This window comes from Dipodomys merriami, unplaced genomic scaffold, assembly GCF_024711535.1.
Source record: "Dipodomys merriami isolate MVZ:Mamm:240054 unplaced genomic scaffold, mDipMer1.0.p SCAF_12, whole genome shotgun sequence".
In the NCBI taxonomy this organism is placed as follows: domain Eukaryota; kingdom Metazoa; phylum Chordata; class Mammalia; order Rodentia; family Heteromyidae; genus Dipodomys; species Dipodomys merriami.
Window position 1 is genome coordinate 11,908,669 of NW_027202493.1, and position 19,613 is coordinate 11,928,281.

General features: G+C 34.0%; 1 protein-coding gene across 5 annotated transcripts in view; it reads right to left on the reverse strand.

The window, feature by feature from the left end:
* The window catches only part of Wrn (WRN RecQ like helicase), a 133,627-nt gene that overhangs the window by 20,479 nt on the left and 93,535 nt on the right, over nt 1-19,613 (reverse strand). For 4 of the 5 annotated variants that reach the window (XM_070016230.1, XM_070016227.1, XM_070016228.1 and 1 more), the window contains 10 exons: nt 18,820-18,921; nt 17,133-17,225; nt 12,366-12,507; nt 7,512-7,682; nt 7,338-7,435; nt 6,760-6,835; nt 5,853-5,929; nt 2,528-2,603; nt 2,175-2,287; nt 754-868 (listed from right to left, as the gene is read on the reverse strand). In XM_070016230.1, coding sequence (XP_069872331.1) covers nt 754-868; nt 2,175-2,287; nt 2,528-2,603; nt 5,853-5,929; nt 6,760-6,835; nt 7,338-7,435; nt 7,512-7,682; nt 12,366-12,507; nt 17,133-17,225; nt 18,820-18,921 — 1,063 coding nt within the window. The remainder of the gene's footprint in view (nt 1-753; nt 869-2,174; nt 2,288-2,527; nt 2,604-5,852; nt 5,930-6,759; nt 6,836-7,337; nt 7,436-7,511; nt 7,683-12,365; nt 12,508-17,132; nt 17,226-18,819; nt 18,922-19,613) is intronic. The other variant, XM_070016229.1, reaches the window with a different exon arrangement.

Here is a 19,613-nt window from a genome sequence, read left to right on the forward strand (position 1 = left end):
CCATTGGAGGTGAAAATACAGACTCCTACAATTTGGCTTATTAATTATGCAGCCTTTGTTTTCTTGCTGATTGGGATACAACAATAACTTGAAAAGACGTCCCTTACCAACTGAAAATCAGCTATAATTCCTATCTACCATATTTGAAAATAAAAGAATTTAACATAGACGCTGCTGACTTGTACCTATATACCTAACTACTGAGATCTGAGGATCACAGTTCAAAGCCAGCTCTGGCAAGAAATTACATGATACTTTTATTATCTCCAATTAACCAGCAGAAAGCCTGAAGTACAGTTGTAGTTCAAAGTGGTACAGCACTATCCTGGAGTGAAAAAGCTCAGGGACAGCACTCAGCTGTTGAAAAAAGAATTTACCAACCTAAAATTTGATACTTAAATTTAAAAATAGAAACATCCCAATACACAAGAACAGTCTAGACAACTCTTATTATCCTCTTCAAATGTAAGCAATGTTAGTTCTAGTAGCACATGCCAGTAATCCTAGCACCTTGAAGGAAGACATAAGAATCAATGTACAGCTTTGGCTACATAGTAAAACTCTGTAGATAGATAAAATTAACTAGCATGCTTTAACAATTATTTACTGTAAAAACAATCTTAATTCATTGCCAAAGTATCCGTATGGAAATGCAAACACAGAGGGAAAAAAAAACATTACTTTTGAAGAACATTATTGTTTCTAAAATGCTCAAAAAAATAAAAAAAGAGCTTCTGAAAAACAATGTTTTACCTTAGCACTATTTTCATGGCAGAAATGCTTGACAACTTCCAACAGTGGAGCCAGCATAGTAGCTTTTCCTTCAGAAACACCATCGATCTGTTTTACATCTTCAACAGTAGTTGGTCTGTCATTGAAAAAAAACGGAAAATCAGGAAACCAAGGTGCTATACAGCAAAAAAAAAAAAGATTTAACAATCAGTGAAAAAAAACCACAATGTACTCTTTCACAACATTATTTAGGTATTAACTGATAAACAGGCCATTACCAGAAAGAAACAGGATAACACCTAATGTTCTACATTATTACTGGATATTATTATTAGTATTAATATTATTATTATTAGTCACAGAAATAAAAAAAAACTACTAAGTTTGAAGGAAGTTAAAAACTTCCAGAAAAAAATGTCTCATTCATTGTTTCACTTTCTACAAAATGTTTATCTGTAAGAACCACGATTTTTGCTCCATTTTTTAAAATTTTAGATTGTGCTGTTAAGTCTATACCATTAGTATGTTTATACTTTTAATGGTTATATCATAATAGAAACTGCATGATGAATTTGTGTGTGTGTATATGTGCACATGCACAAACATTTGTGTGTGTGTGCCAGTACTGGGTCTTAAACTCAGGGACTGGTACTCTTATTTAGCTTTTTTTAGCTCAAAGTTAGCACTCTACCACTTGAGCCACTCTCCACTTAGAACTTTTTGTTAGTTAACTGGATTGTCTGCCTGACCTAGCTATGAACCAATATCTACAGATCTCAGTAGCTAGGATTACAGAAGTGAGTCAGTGCTTGGCTTGTTGGTAATTTTTAATACTTAAACAATGACCTCTTGAATGATGTAGGCTCAATAATTTTTATTGTGTTCAACATTCAAGACTGTATGATGATTAATTTCATTTTCCTTAAACACATGCTGAGAATTTAAAAATGTACTCGTAATATATTTCATTTTTAACAAATTACTTATTGTAAGGTATGTTCAATTTGTAATATCATTAGAATATCTCACAATAAAGTAGTATCCATTGAATAAAATGTTGAAGCAGAAACAAGCTAGACATGGTGGTGCTTGCCTATAAACTCAGCTTCTTGGGAGGTAAGGGCAAGAAGATCACAAGTTTGAGGACAGCAAGGGTGAAGTTATTGAGACCCTATCTCAAAAACAACATAAAAACAAGGTCATAACTCAAATGATAAAATGCTTGCTAGCATGAATGAAGTCCTGAGTTCAATCTTCAGTACAGAAAAAAGAAAAACTTGATAGGCAGGCAGTCTTCCAGTTGAGCCACATCTTAGCCTGTTAGTATTTTTTAGGTTCTTTTCAGTACTATCATTCTAGTACTATCCTCAGACTGTAATCTTCCTATCTACTGTCTTTCTGGGATGACAGAACATGTGTCAGAACATAAACAAATCCTTTACCTCAATTTGGCTATATCCAACAGTATCTTATTTGTTGCCAGAATAGCTGGAGGAACATCCATTTTATTTGCATATTTCTGTCTGGCTTCTACCAATTTGCCGTATAACACAGTCTAAACAACAACAGCAAAAAGAAAGAAAGAAATCAACACTTTCTTAAATGTACTTCAACTTCAACTTTTATTTTTAGAGCTTCAGCTATCACATTTTTCCTTAACATGAAAATAATCTGAACACTATCACAGATTCTTACCAAAAGAACACCTTTTAAAATCTTGTCAACAGAATTTTAAGGATGCAAAGAATACTAACAAAATTCTTATAAACTAACCAACTTTTTATAGAAGATTTACCTGAGCCTCTTGTTCTTGAACTGAAAGAGCTGGTTCTGCAAGATGGCCACATTTTCCCGGTGACTGCATCATGATTCTAAAATATTTCAAAGAAAATAAGCAATATAAAGCTTTTTCTTCTAGTTTAACTTTTCTTTGGCCTACAGAATGAAAATATCTTTCCAAGTCAGTAATGACAGTTGTTCTTCAGAACACCAGAAAGATAATTTGTTACTTAAACATTTTGAATCAAACCTATTTACTATAATGGTAACGTTAAAACTGCAATTTGAATTTTTTACACAATGGGAAACTTAAAAAGAGCATCTGACCAGGCGCCAGTGGCTCACACCTGTAATCCTCGCTACTCAGGAGGCTGAGATCTGAGCATCTCGGTTCAAAGCCAGCCCTGGCAGGAAAGTCCGTAAGACTCTTATCTCCAATAAACCACCAGAATACCAGAAGTGGTGCTATGACTCAAGTGGTAGAGTGGTCACCTTCGCTGAAGAGCTGAGAGACAGTGCCCAAGACTTGAGTTCAAGCCCCACGACTGACAAGAAAAAAACAAAACAAAACAAACAAAAAGAAGGAGCATCTGTCCCATCTGAAAGAAAATACTTCTTATCCAAACAAAATATAATACATTTTAGGAGAATGGAAGTATAATCTATGATTCCTACTGTTAAAAAAAACTGAATTTTTGATTGGTGGGAAAAATTAATAAACATAAAGTTATTCAGAACTCTTTCAAAATCAATGAAGTAAATCTAAAGCTAACTAAGTGATTTAGTTTTGGATCCCTCAAGAGAAGAATATGCACCTAATTAGCAATCTTGTAATAAAATGTGCTAGGCAAAATAGTAGATATTCTATAAGAGCCATGTTTCACTGATTAACTAGAAACAGCAAAAGTTATTAAAGTGGAATTGTGTACAATAAACTACATGAATTAGAATTTAAGTAAACTCTTGCTTCTTACAGATAAGGGAGAAAATATATCTAATATTTAAGAAATGTTGACAAATGTCTTTATTATAAGAATTGAGAAACTATGGTGTAAAATAAGATTTCAAGGCTAGGCATAGTGTCAAACATTTGTAATACCAGCAACAAGGATACTGAGACAAGAGGATAAACTTAAGACTGGTCTGAGCTACACAGAGACACCCTATCTCAAAAAGCTGCTCAAAGTACACTATATACATGTATGAAAATAGTATAATGAAACCCCTTAGATCAATTACTCTATACTAATGAAAATTTAAAAACAAAAATAGCTGGGCACGATGGCTGACAACTGCATTTCTAGCTCTTTGGAAGGCTGAGATTGGCAGGGTCACAGTTCAAAACTAGCCCAGACAAAAAAGTCTAAGAGATTTGATTTCCAAAATAAACACCAAAAAGCTGGAGGCATGGCTCAAGTTCAGTGAGTATGAGACTTTGAGTTCAAAGGACTGACCAAAAAAGGGAAAAATAGAAATAATAAAGAAGTAAGATAGTTTTCATTTCCACATTTATCAAAATCCTACCACTTATATTATATAAACTTGAATGTGAGAAACAATGGCAGAACAAAGAATTGGTAATATAATATTAATCGAGAAAATTATAAATTCGCCACAATATAGTAAATCTTTACATGAGGAAATGCTTACTAAACTTTTCATTTACGAGTTATTACATGCCACATATTGATAACAAAAAAGAAAAGCTGTTTAGGATGGGGAAAGGGATATGGAAAACATCTGTGGGTCCAAAGGAATGTTATTTAAATAGACAAAGCTTTAGAATGAGCATATAAATTTACTATAATGTGATATGAATGTAAATTTACCCACTTAGTCTGTGCACATATAAGACATGACAACTTTTTAAAACCCTGCTTCTCAGGTCTCTGGAATTCTATATACATTTTCATAAAGTCAGTCAGTCACAGAGTAACCTTAAAAAGGATACCTCATTTTTCTCTAGTTCACTTTCCATATTATGACTACAATGTACTTTTTAAAAAATATGGTAGAATATATTTCTTGTAAATATAGTAACAGTGTTAGATACTAGAGGCAGAAAAATACATATCAGAAAGCCAGTTTTGCCTACACACTCTTCTTCAAGTTAGTAAACTACAGAACAGCAATAGCAATTTTACTCATCCATTAGAATAATGATATTGTATCATTTGTAAAGGAATGGAAGAACTGGAAACAATATGCTCAGTGCAGTAAGTCACACCCAGAGAGACAAAAGCTACATATTTTCCCTCACATGTGGAAGCCAAAAATAGCTAATAAACATATTATGTTGGGTGGCATGCAAATGTATTAGCTGAAATATGGTAGATTCAAGGGAGATCTTGAATAGTATAATTCCTTAGAAAGACCAAGTTAAAGTGCAACAAAATAAACCCAGGAAGTGGGTACATGAAAGGAGTGCCATAGGGCCAAAGGGGGAGGGTTAGACAAAGGAAAAGGAGAAGGGGAGATGGGGATGAAGCCAAGAATATAATGTATATCCTACAAAATTAAGAAAAGTAAAAGAGACCAGGTGCTGCTGTGGTTAAAGCCAGCCCTGGCAAGAAAGTCTGTGATACTCTTATCTCCAATTAACCACCAGAAAACCAGGAGTAGTGCCGTGGCTCAAAGTAGTAGAGCGCTATCCTTCAGCAAAAGAGCTCAGGGGCAGGGCCTAGGCCCAGGTCAAGCCCCACAACCAACCAAAAAAGAAAAAAAAGAAAGCATTTAAAAAAAAAAAAAAAAAAAAGCAGCCGGGGGCCGGTGGCTCACGCCTGTAATCCTAGCTACTCAGGAGGCTGAGATCTGAGGATCATGGTTCAAAGCCAGCCTGGGCAGGAAAGTCCGTGAGACTCTTATCTCCAATAAGCCACTAGAAAACCGGAAGTGGCATTGTGGCTCAAGGAATAGAGCACTTGCCTTGAGCTGAAGAGCTGAGGGACAGCACCCAAGCCCAGAGTTCAAGCTCCACAACTGGAAAAAAAAAAAAAAAGTGAGGGGCTGGGTGTGTTGCTCTAAAAAGTAAATGAGTATACATAGTAGTAACTAACCTGTAGCTGGTTTTAAGAATTAAATGAGATGTCATATATAAAGTGCCTCGTATTTAACACAAAACATGGCAAACACTATTATTCAAAATCTGTCAGATGTTAAACTAATATTATCATTGTATATGCTGTTTTAACAATCACAATATTAGTAGGATTACAATTTAACTTTGACTTCCTTTTGCCAATTCAGTCCAACATGTGAAAATCCTTTGTCTTTAGGAAAGAAAAGTAAATAGTACTGCGAATATACATAAATATAGGAAATAAGCATTTAGAGCTCTGTACCTTTTTTCAGAAATGTTACTCCCAGAAGGAATTTTCCCAAGTGCTTTGTAAGAATACATCTTCTCCAAGTTAGACTGCTTTCCAACACATAAAATCAATTTGAAGAAAATTACAAGTTTAAAAAGCATTTAAATGTGAACAGAAAACATAAAATCTCATAATGAACATTTTCCCTGACTAATCAGGTCATAAAATAAATTAATTTAGAATAGCTCTTAAATTAGCAACTTCTAAGATTCTTAGAGGCAGTTTACTATATAACCCAATGTCTCATTCTTCTCAAAAAAAAAAAAAAAGTCTTACAACACACAGCAAGAGCCTGTTATAAAACTGCTTCAAATATATTCTGTGTACTTTAATAAAGCAGAAAAAGGGCACCAGAAAACTTAATCTATCACATTTGTCCATTATCCATGTTTTAATTAGCTAAAAATCTGCCTCTGCAGAAATTCTTACTATCCACGGGTTATCTACATCACAACAAAGCAAAAAGTCTATGTGTAGTTTTAATGAAAATAATTAGAAATGAGGCTATTTTTAATCAAGCATTATAATATATTTAAAACTTAATTTTTTCCATTTGTACAATAGTTATTACACCGTCTTTAATATGTGTGTGCTCTTACCTGTCTAGGGCTAATTATGGAAACAACATTCTCTAAATAGCTAAAAAAAAAAATACTCCAATTCAAATGAGTCACAAAAAAAGCTTAAAATAATCTAATTCCTTTCTTAAATATTTCAGAACTAATGTTCTACAAATCATATCACACACTGTGTTCATTTCATTTATTTCCAAGTTATACCACTTTTTTCTAGGTGGAGATGGATTAAAATATAACATTTTAAATCAGGAGCTGAATCAATAAAGGATGAAATAAATAAGGGCCATCTTTTCGAAACACACCTTCTTCTCTGCAGTTAATTCAACTGGTATTTGATTAGAGGAATGCTGTTCAGTGCCTGAAGACAAAGCTTTCCAACTGAAAAAGAGTAAAATTAAATCAGCTCCAATGTCAAAATGCAATTATCTAATTCATAAATCATCATGCTGCACTTTCAGAAAAGTAGATAAGATTATATCCCTTTTAGAACTGATGATTTTTAAAACTAATATCTGTTTTCCAAAAAGGAAGAAGTTTGGAGAAAAAAAAAACAGGATACATGATTAATAACATGTAAGGTACTAAAAAGTAAGGAAGTTGCTAAAACTTCTTGCCTTCTCTACACATAAGCAGCAGACAGGGTACATGCATTCTTCTCATTCACCTCATTGCTTCTTAATCAATACCAAAGCAGTTTCTAAATAATACGTTCTTTACTTCCCATCAACCATAAGCATCTTATCTTTTTCCCATCGTTCCCTTTCTCTAACAAAGTATGTTCAAACAGGCAACTAACTTCATCTGAGTGGTGTCTGCAAGTTGGTATAACTTAAATCATTGAAACAACAATAGAAACCCAAATGTAAACAGAAAAATGAACCTTGGCAGAAGAAACTTCTTTGGACACAGTTCTTCATTAGGTTCAAGAATAAGTCTCTGAGGAGATCCTTTATTGGCTTTATCGAGCCAATTTCTACCCTATCAAAAGCAAGAAGAATCTTAATGCATAGTAAAAATAAGTTGAAGTTCACAGGTAGATTTCTACAGGGCTTACCTTTTTTGTAAGGATGCAAATCTTTATAAATTTATTACTCCCAGGAACTTCTACCAAGAATCCTTCTGTCATAAGGTGACGGGAAAAGGCTTTCCACCAACTCTCTGTTTCATCCTTGCCAGTGCCAAAAAGCTTGTGAGAGCGGTATCGATCTGCAAGACGCTGAGAACTCTGAAATTATAAAGTTAATCTTTCAAAATAGGCAAAACAGTTATTGAGTTTAAACAATAAATTTTGGCTTTAAACTATACAAAATTTTTATAACCTTCTGAATACTCAGAAAGAGCGATAGAGAAATAATGATAGAAAAACACATGTTTGAAATTTCTCATTTTGGAAAGCTAAAAATTTGTGATGCAAATAGTATAACACTGGCAGAAAAAGATTATATACTTCATTGAAAGGACATATGACCTTAGAATTTCAAAATCTTCCTGAGCATATAATTGAAAACAAAGTATATTACATAAATAAAAATTAACATATATGAAAACCTGGCACCAGTGACTCATGCCTATAATCCTAGCTATATACGGGGCTGAGATCTGAGGATCAGATTAAGGTCTGAAGCCAGCCTGAGCAGGAAAGTTCAGACTCTTTTTTTTTTTAAGTGAGTTTTTATTGTAAAAATACTGTACAGAGGGGTTATAGTTACATGAGCAAGGTAATGAGTACATTTCTTATCAAGCATTGTTGCCTCCTCCTTTGTTTTTCCCCTACCATCCCTTCCCTCTCACCTCCACTACACTCCCCCTGCCCTAAATTGTAAAGTTCATTTTTCAACACAGTGTCTTCTACATCTCATTGTTGCAATGGGTCAACCTGTATCCCTATTTAAACATTTTATTTTTTCCCTTCCCCTCCCCAAATTATACCAACATCAAATACAGTGAAAACAGGGGCTATATCGTGGGGGAGAGACATACAAAGCAAAAACAAAAAAAAAAAAAAGAAAGAAATCACATTGTACCTTATAAATACGTTAGAAACAATAGCAAGCAAGAAAGAAAAAGCCACTTATGTCCCTATCTTGGAGTTCACTTTGCTTAACTTCATCTTATTTGGTCATATGTACATAGCTTTTGACCTTTTCTACTTGTCCCAGCCATATACTAGTTATTGCAAATAAGGGGAACCATGGGACCTATGTTTCTTTGGGCCTGACTTACTTCACTTAATACAATTTTTTCCAAGTCTTTCCATTTCCTAACAAATGGGGCAATATCATTCTTTATGATGGAGGTAATAGAATTCCATTCATTCTTGATCCATTCATCTACTGAGTGGCATCTGGACTGGTTCCATATCTTAGCTATGGTACTTAATGCTGCAATAAACATTGTTATGCTGGTAGCTTTAGTATGGTATGTGTATGTGTGTTTTTTTAATCTCTTTTGACCTTTGATCCTTTTTTTCTTTCTCTCTTTCTTTTTTGCATGACTTAATTTTTCATTAGACTCTTAACTCCCAACTAACCACCAAAGAGCCAGCAGTGGAACTGTAGCTCAAGTGGTAGAGCATTAGCTTTGAGCACAAAAGTTCGGGGACAGCACCAAGCCCTGAGTTCAAGACCAAGAGGCAGCGTGAGCACGGGCCAAATGTGTAGGCTTCCAAGAGGAATGGTTAACATATTCTATAACCAGCTTTCTATTAAATCTTAAAAATAAAAACAGACTATTCAAATAGTGCCCAAGCCCAGAGTTCAAGCCCCACGGCCGACAAAAAAAGATAAAAAAAATAATAAAAAGAACCCTGTCCCTGTGCTCTTCAGATTAAGGCAAGTGATCTACTGCTTGAGCCACAGCACCACTTCCAGTTTATTGGAGTTAATGAGACTCATGGACTTTCCTGCCCAGGCTGGCTTCGAACTGTGATCCTCATATCTCGGCCTCCTGAGTAGCTAGGATTACAGGCATGAGCCACTGGTGCCCAGCAGGTTCAAGCCCCAGTACTAGCACAAAACAAAATGAACCAAATCTCTCTCTCTCTCTCTCTCTCTCTGACTTACTGTTCTGGTAAGTGAAGAATATCTTCTTAAAGAAAGACACTAACACTGGAATAAAACATTTGTTAAACAACTCATTTTATCATAAAAGTGCTTACAAAAAAATATCCTAAGAAAAGCCACCTGTCTTCAAAGAGCATCTGATAAAAATCCATCATATGTTTAAAGGGATATTCAAGAAAAATAGATATATATGTCATAATGGCCCAACTTCAGTAAATGAACCAGGCTGGGTAACTCTTGACCCAACTGATAAGGACAATAATAGTGTAAAAGCAACAATGATTGAATATTCCAGATGTCCAAAAATCCCAATCCTACTTTTTCACCATAAATATCCCTGATACTAGAATATTCAGTTCCAACCTTCTCAGGTATGGCTGCACTCATGATTGGGTATGTACTTTCCTTTCCTTTTTCCTCTTTCCTTTCCTTCTAAGCTTCTTTTTTTTTTAATTTTTTAAAAATTGTGACTCCCAATGTTTCCTAAAATTCTTTTCTGAAACAACATTACAAATTTGGACCCTAAGGGAGACCTTTCCATTTTGGAGAGCTCCCTAGAGGCACATCAGTTCCAATAACAAAAATAATCTTTTGAATATATATTTTTATTAGTGTATTAATTGTACAAATGAGTTTCATTATATTTCTATACATGCATATAATGTATTTCAAATTCACTCCACCTTTTCATTCCCCCTTCTTTTAAAATAATGTTTCATAGGTTTTATCAATCTATTTTCTCTATTTTCAAACATATAGAGAGAGTACTTTGATTCTATTCACCCTCTATAGATTCCTCTTTCACCCTCAATCTTCTAGCTGGTTCTCACACCCTAACAGTATTACCTTATGCTGGGGCCATAACAGAGTTTATGTGTTTAGGAAGATGTTCCATTTAATCCTGGCTATGCAAATTAATGTCTATGTTTCTGTTTTCTACTCTATAATATTAAGGTCATTGCTTATCATATACTCCAGGGTGTTTAAGGATTTGTATACGGTGAGTTGTTTAGTCAGTTAAAATGAAGTTCGTTAGGCAACACTTTAACTACTTAATTTCTACTCAAACCTGCTTTAAAAGAAAATTTAAATCTACTCACAACGCTGCATAAACATTCATACTATTCAGAAAAATCTTGTGTAAGAGAATACGATCATGTACATATATATTTTATGTACATATATATTTTAACTTTTTAAAGAAACTCCAATAGTTCTCAGTTTAAGACACATCATTTTACACATTAAAATTATTTACAAAGAAATTAATTTGTCCTAAATTGGTTAAGGAGAACAATTTGGTAAATTCTCAAAAGAATTACAATTATAATTTTTTGAAGCAATATCCCAATAGGTAAGATCACTGAAATGGAGTATGGGAGGGGGACTTACCTTATTCTCCATACAGTTAAGTGGCACTTTTTAAAAAAGTTTTATACTTTGTCTAGCAAGGGTAGTATAAAATTTCACAAAGGATAAACTTCTTAATTGAAGACTCCCAGAAGACAATGTCAGTATAAGCAACTTGGTTTTCAAATAATAGGTGAAATTTGATCCCCCTTGTGACCACTTCAAGTTTCCCAGCCTGCTTCAACTTATTTGTTGATACTGAATATGGTGGGATTATACCAAATTAAAACAATATTTTATAAATGACACATTTACAAATGGAATACACAGGTTTTGAAGGGGACAGAAGAAATTTTCACACATCTCAAGCATATTCAAGGTGTTCCTTGCAACCTAAGATTTTCTTAATAAAAAGTATCAGAATCACACAAATACTTTTACTCCTAAGTCTCTAATCAAATATGTGATTTAAGAACAAAATCTTAAACTCCTTTCAGTATATAAAAGAAAGAACCAAACAACAGGAGTTTTACACATATTTTCATCATACACCATGAAAAAAATGTCACAACTGATGATCCTTTCTACAGAAAATTAAAAAATACACAAAGCATGAGTATTTAATGAATGCTTACCTAAATTTTTTTAATTCCACATACAAAATGAGATTTTTAATCTTTATGTTTTACAGCTGTTTTAATATACTATATAAACATATTTGTAAAATATCCTATCTTCCAATCTTGATTTTTTAAACTAATAACAATATACAATACTTAAATTTATTTTTCACATTTCTAAATCAAGAATAAACAGTACAGAAAGCTTCTTAGACTATAAATAAACATCATATTCATAGCTTCAATTTCTTAGCATAAAACTGGCACACTATAATCATTCAAAAAAAGAAAGTTCTTGCTCATGTAATTGTAACCCCTCTGTATGATATTTTCACAATAAAAAAAAAGTAATTGGAATTTTACTGATAAATATCCACCAGTAAAACACACACAAAAACAGAAATGAAAAACTTTTCTTAGAATGTTAAACACTTTGATAGGAAATTAAAGGAAGAAAAAAAGAATATGCTGTCATATTATTACTACTGAACATAGACATTAACAAAATAATTCCTGAAATAATCTTTTGCACAAAGAATTTAATAGTTTTTGGGCACCAAAAGATACAACTTTGTCTTACCAGTCCCCTGGTGTAATGAGAGTTAACTTTCCTTAATTATCCTAAAGTTAGTCTGGGGATTCACTTACTTCTTTCTCATCTGAGGTGCAGAGCTTAAACAGCAGTGACAGATATTCAAAACAGCAATGCATAATACACACTGCATTGTCAAAGTATTGAGCGCACAGTTTAGCTAAAACTTCCCATGGCTCAATAGCTCATGTGAAACCAAAGCAACAATCATGTACACAGCAAACCTCTGTATGAGTTGACAGAAAAATAAAAGAACTGTGAAGATTATTCACAGTTATACTTACAGATCCTCGGAGAAATTTTATTGGAACCCCAATGCCAAATTTTTCTTCTAAGATGTCTACAGCAGATAGTAGCAGGAATGCCTGTCGACCAAAGTCCTTTGATGTCTCATCCAAGTCATTAACAGTGTAGCAATGACTTAAACTAAATAAAAATAACATACACTAAGAAAGTATAAACAAGGCATTTATCTTTAGAAATAAAAAGATTTAAGGTGAGCCAGGTGACTAGTACTCGTAATCCCAGCCATGTGTGAAGTATAAAGGAGGATTGTAGTCCTGGCTGGCTGGCTAAGCCATGGACCCCATATGAAAAAAATAACTAAAGCAACAAGGGTTTGGGATGTAGCTCAAGTATCAAGAATGATTGTCTGGCAAGTACAAGGCTCTGTGTCCAAAATCAGTATCATCAGAAGAAAAAATGTTATTTTTTTTTTTTTTTGGACAGTCATGGGGCCAGAACTCTGGGCCTGGGCGCTGTCCCTTAGCTCTTCACCTCAAGGCTAGCGCTCTACCACTTGAGCCACAGCGCAACTTCTGGCCGTTCTGCTTGTGGTGCTGAGGAACTGAACCCAGAGCCTCATGATGCAAGGCAAGCACTCTACTACTAAGCCACCTTCCCAGCCCCTAGGAAAAAAATTAAAAAGAGGTTTAGTGTAACAATTAGCCAAGAAAAAAATATCTCCCACAACAAGTGATTCAGAAATAAGCAGTTTATTACATACAAGTGTATGAGAAAGAAGTATCTAAAATGGGGAATAAATAACAATGTAGCCTTACAGAAAGATGTGGTAACTTCCTTTAGTGTGCCAGAAGCCAAATTTCATAGAAGATACCCAAACCTTAGAAGATTAAAAAAAAAGTTCAAAAACAGCTGAGCGGCAGGACTATACCTAGGGAAGCTCCAGCTCATCAGTTATATACCTGTTGAACTTCTGTGCTTTGCTGAAAACAAAAAAACACCCAGTGCCTGCAAGGAAATGGATGGACCTAGAATAAATCATGCTAAGTTAGGTATGCCAAGCTCAGCAAGACAAATGGTATATGCTTTCTCTCATATTGGAAAGCTAGACCTAAAATACATGGGGACATGGTAAATTATACAGGAGTCTAGGCATCCACACACACAGTGAGATACTCTAGCAATGCCTATGTGCAACTGATCATATAAAATATTTATCAAAATAAAAACAGCAGTGCCTTGCTCTACCACTTGAGCCATGCCCAACTCTTTTTGCTTTAGGTTCTTTTTTTCAGGTAAGGTCTTGTACTTTTGCCCAGCCTGGCTTGGGCATAAGTCTCCTACCTATGCCTCCAGCATATCTGGGATTACAGTTGTGGATCACCCTACTCAGCTTGTTTGTTGAGATGGTGTCTTGCAAATGTTTGCCAGACTGGCCTTGAACCACAATTCTCTTCATCTCTACCAACCGAGTAGTTGGGATTAATAGATATGAGCCACTGCACTTGTCCTAAAGTGTTATTTTCAATTTCCATAAATGTAAGAACTTTCTATCAATCAATTGAATTATAGTAAGAAAGTACTTGAGTACCAATTCACTCAGATTTTGAGATAAGCTATAGTCTAATATAAGGGTCAGAAAACTTTTCCGAAAGGACAAAATAGTAAGTATTTTAAGCTTTGTGATAAAGCTTTATAAACAAATAACTCAAGCAGCTATAAGAACATAGCTGTGTTCCAAGGAAATTTTATCTACAAAAAAAGCAGGCAAAAATGAATTTGGCCCAGAAGCCATAGTTTGACAACCCCAATTCTAATAATCAGTACCTATATTCACTCCATTATGTTTGAGATGTGTAAATCCTCCTTCAATGCTTTGCAACCAGTACTGATTTTATATATGCTAAGTTAATTACCCCAGATAGATCTTAGGGTAATGGACTCTAACAGTTACCCCAGTGTATTGTAATATAATTATCATTTGCTCTAATGGATCATAAAGCAAAAATATTTGATATACATTGCTTTTGTTAATTAGAATAAGGTTCTGTATGTATGAATCTGACAGATCAAACTTATTACTAACTTGATCAAATTTTCTATTTCATTAATTTGTGATTGCTGAGCATCACAAATAATTGAACTCTCCTAATTTTGTGAATTTATAGCTATATTTCAGCTTTTTTGTCAGTTTGTGCTTTATTGCTTTGTGTGTATAGAACGAGTTTGTTTTCTTGGTAATGGAACACTGTATATACAGAATATCTCTATCCCTAATGATACTTCAAATTGTTTAATAGTAACACAGCTATACCTATATACAGGCAATCCTATAGGCATATCATTTGTTTTTAGTTTTTCAATTACCATAGTTAAATTGACTATATTTATATAAAAAGTTCTACAAACTTTAACATATTCATATATTCAGATGCAGGGTCATCAAACCTTAACCACAATCAAAACACAATAAATCCATCACTCCAAATTCCTGCTTTGCACTATCCTTTTGTGAAGATACTATTTCATTCCACTTGAGCCCTGGCAACCACTGATCATTTCTTCATCCCTCTATCTTCACATTTCAGGGACTACCATAATACTATACTGCAAAAAAAGTGCTAGTCTTTTAAATGTTTGGTAGAATTTATTATTCATCTGGGCCATAGAATTTTATTTTTAGAGGGTTATAAAAAGGAATTAAATCCCACAAATAAAATAAAATTAAATTAAAAAAAAAGGAATTAAATCCCTCTAATGGTTATAAGACTATCTGTTTCATTATATATGTATTGTTAGTTTGGGGTTAAGGAATTGGTTCATTTTATCTACATTATTAAATACATTGAATTTTTCATAGTATGCTCTTCTTAACTTTATTAATGCTCATGAGGACCATAGCAAATTGTCTCTCTTGTTTTTGATATTGGTGATCTGAGTCCCTTTTCAATCAGCCTTATTAGATGTTTTTTTTAAAATCATTTTCATTGACTTTCATCCATAGTAAGTTTTTGGATTCACAAATTTTCACTACTTTTACTTTTTATTTCATTTGCATATGCTTGTATCTTCATTATTTTTTGGGGGGGAGGGTCCGGTTGTGGGGCCTGAACTCTGGGTCTGGGCGCTGTCCCTCAGCTCTTCAGCTCAAGGCTAGCACTCCACCACTTGAGCCACTGCGCCACTTCCGGCTTTTTTCTTTTTGCTTATGTGGTGCAGAGGAATCAAACCCAGGGCCTCATGCATGCAAGGCAAGCACTCTACCACTGAGCCACCTTCTCAGCCCCTCTTCATTATTTTTATCCTTATGCTTCCTTTTGGTTTATTTTCCTCATTTGTTTGCTTCCTAAGATAGAGCTTATTGATGTGAATCTGTTGTCTTTTATATTGTTAAGATTTAGTTCTATGTATTTTCTTCCCATATTTTATTATTTATAAATATTTACATTTATATATATTTATATTATATTTGCATTTTCATTTCATTCAAAATACTTTCTAATTTGCTCTAAGATTTCCTCTTTGACTGGAAGATAAATTAAAAATGTTAATTAATTTCTAAGGATTTGGAACATTATGTTCCTCTTATTGCTTGCTAATTCAATTCCATTATTGTAAAAGAAATTACCCATATAGAATATTTTTACATTTTTAAATGTTTTTTACTCAAATAATGATATATGGCCATGCATAATTCAACTGCCCTTGAAAAGAATGTTGTATAGAACATTCCATAAAAATTAATTACATCCATTTTGTTGGTAATCTTGTTCATTTCATCTATCTTGCTATTTATTTTTTGTCTATTTTATTACTAGTCTAACAATAACTTCAAAAAGATGTTGAAGTTACCAACTGTACTTGTGGATTCCTCTATTTCCCCCTTCAGTACTCTAAGTTCTTGTGCTCATAATTACATGTACACTGAGAATTACATCTTTTTAGTTGTGATGGTTACTTTTATGTATTAAATTATCTAGGCTATGATGTTATAAGTTGCTTCAGAAGTATTTTATACATACATGTGATTAGCATTTATAGTCATCTGACTTCAAGAAAAAGAAATTACCACCAAAATTTTGTTCAAGTCTGAGCCAATCGATTGAAAGCTTCAGTAAGAAGTGACATGTAAGGAACAAAAAACTCTGCTTTATACCAAGTCTTACATGAGTTTCCAGATTACCTATAAACTGTAAGACCTGCCAATCACCACAATCCAAGTAGGTAAGCCAATTCCTTAAAATTAATTCATCACATCACTCTTCACTCTTCTCCCTTACTTCTTCCTTTCCTCTATCTATCCATTAATTACTGGTTCTCCTTCACTGGGAACTCTTAACTGATAAAATAGTGAAATACTTTTATATCACACAAAGTCTTTCTTTAGACCTGGTAATATTCTTTTGCTCCAAATTCTTAATTGCTCAATACTAAAATAATTCAACTGTTCTTTAAGGTAAATTTTTCAAGGAATACGCTTCCTTCCTTTTGTACAGAATTATACTTGCAGTGGGCTTCTAAGGACATCACATTAGATGGGTATGTTAGATCCATAAATTGAAACAATCAATTCTGATCATTTTTATCTTAAGTGGTATCCCTGAACACTTAATAGTTTATAACTACTGATGTGTTTAGATTTAGGTCTACCATTTTATTACTTTATCCACTATATAAAGTACTTGAAATTGTTTGCTCTTTATAAATAATTTTCTTTTTAAAAACTAAAATATGTAACATCCATCAAAAATACAAATGATTTTTTTAAAAAGAGTAAAGACTAATGTCTATCAGAAAGAACTCTTTACCTGGACCTGCAATTATCACAGCATTTTTCAGTTCCCATGATGCCCAAGGAAGCCTTTCTTAGTTTTTTGTCCTCAAAATGAGACAAGATGATTCTGTCCAAAAGAAAAATCTTAATTAAATATAAGAACAAATATATACATATACAAGGCATTGATAATTGCTAATACATGTAAAAGGCAGTAACTAATTTATCTGGGATCTCATTATATGACTTGTTTATTCATACAATAAGAGTTGTCCTACAAATTGAAGAGAGACTCAACAAATGGGATTACCTTAAAATACAAAGTGTCTGCACAGCTGAAGACATAGCAACCAAACTAGAAAGACAGCCAACTAATTAGGAAAAAATATTTACCAGCAATGTATCAGACAAGGGCCTAATACCCATTATATACAGGGAACTCAAAAAACGAATCCCTCCCAAACCCAACAAATCAATTACTAAATGTGCAAGGGAACTAAAGAGAGACTTCTCAGAAGAAGAGATAAATATGGCAAAGAAACACATAAGGAAATCTTCACCATCCCTGGTTGTAAAGGAAATGCAAATAAAGACAACCCTGAGATACCACCTTACTCCACTCAGAATGGCCCACATCCTAAAGTCAGCCAACGACAAATGCTGGAGGGGATGCGGAGAAAGAGGAACCCTATTGCACTGCTGGTGGGAATATACACTTATACAACCACTTTGGAAAGTGGTCTGGAGGGTCCTTATAAAGCTATTGACCTCCCCTATGAACCAGCCATACCACCCCTAGGCAATTCTGAACAGGAACCAGGATACTAGGACACATGCACCGCCATGTTTATTGCAGCACTGTTTACAATAGCCAGGATATGGAAACAACCCAGATGCCCCACTACAGATGAATGGGTCCAAAATTGTGGTACTTATATACAATGTAATATTATGCAGCCATTAGAAAGGACAAAATAATGGCATTCGCAGGGAAATGGATGGAGCTAGAAGAAATCATGTTGAGTGAGGTAAGCCAAGAGACAAATGGCACATGTTCTCCCTGATAAGTGGATGTTAATCCAAAACCTAAGGAGATACTACAAAGTAAACAAGTCTTGAAAAGAAAGGACCTCCTCTCATCTGGTTGAATCACTACTAAATAACGCCATGCCGCTGACTACATATATAGTATATATGTGCACACTGGAGGGAAACTAGGAGGATACAGAAACAGAGGGAAATGGGAAAAGATACAACAGCGGAGGACCCATCAGCTGCACTGGTCATTGATCAAAACAAACTAAGCATTTCAATGGCAACGATGGGAGGGAGGGAATGAGCAGGAAACAGGGACCAGCTGACACTAAGCAAAAGGAAAGAACTGAACATATCACCCAATGTCGAAGAAATAACTGTATTGTCAAAGCTCATAGAAGAACTCATAAACTTATAGACCACAAAAAAGAAAATTTGTCCCATGAAGGTTAGAATGTGTTTGTGACTTTAACTAAGTATCACTATCCCACAATTCTATGAAATTTGGGAAATTTATGCAATCACTGAATCACAATAAAAAAATTGGTATTAAAAAAGTCACCCTAAAATTTCAACACATACATAACAATAGCAAAATATTCTTTCAAAATACTATTTAGTAAAATATTCTTAAATGCCAGGCAGAAATTCATCCTTTTAAGTGATATGAAATAAATAATACATACTGTCGTCTACATTTGCTGGAATGAAGATACTTTTCCATCTTTGCCATCATCTTTAATTTATACAGTCGGAACTTTTCATTACGTATCTCAAACAAGTGGTGCCTGTCAATTAAAAATGTAAGAGTAATGTGTATAACTGCATCAGCTACTTTGGTAACTTTATATGGATTATTTCCGTAATCTACACATTCCTGTCTGGATAAAAAATTTCTATTCCTTTAGGAAGTTCTTCTGTATTCCTTCCCAGTCAATAATCCCCAATAGAAGGCTAACCTTTTTGTGATTTTTCTTTGAAAATATTCTACCTATGCTCAGTATTTTTTAAGCTGCTACTAAAAAAAACACTATTATGCCTCATACTTGTTTTGCTTTGATTTACATGCCACACATTTTTTGGTTTCTAGTAAGCATTACACAGGAATTTCCAAGTTTTCAAAAAAAAAAGCTGGCTCTTTATGTTATTTTCTGTGAGAAACTATATAAGGAATACTGAAAGAAGAACATCACTTACAACTCTTCAGTTTGGCCTTCTCTTTGTATTATGGTATTTGGAAACCCCAGGAAAGTATCAAAATGCTGTTTTTTTCTCAACTGACTTTAGTTGGTATTTTTGCCATGATACTGACAATAGTTTTCAAAACATTAAAAATATTTGTTCCTGGTTTACAGAAATGTGAATGTTAGTCGGGCACCAGTGGCTTGCATCTGTAATCCTCACTACTCAGATGGCTGAGATCTGAGGATCATGGTTCAAAGGCAGCCCTGGAAGGAAAGTCCCTAAGACTCTGATATCT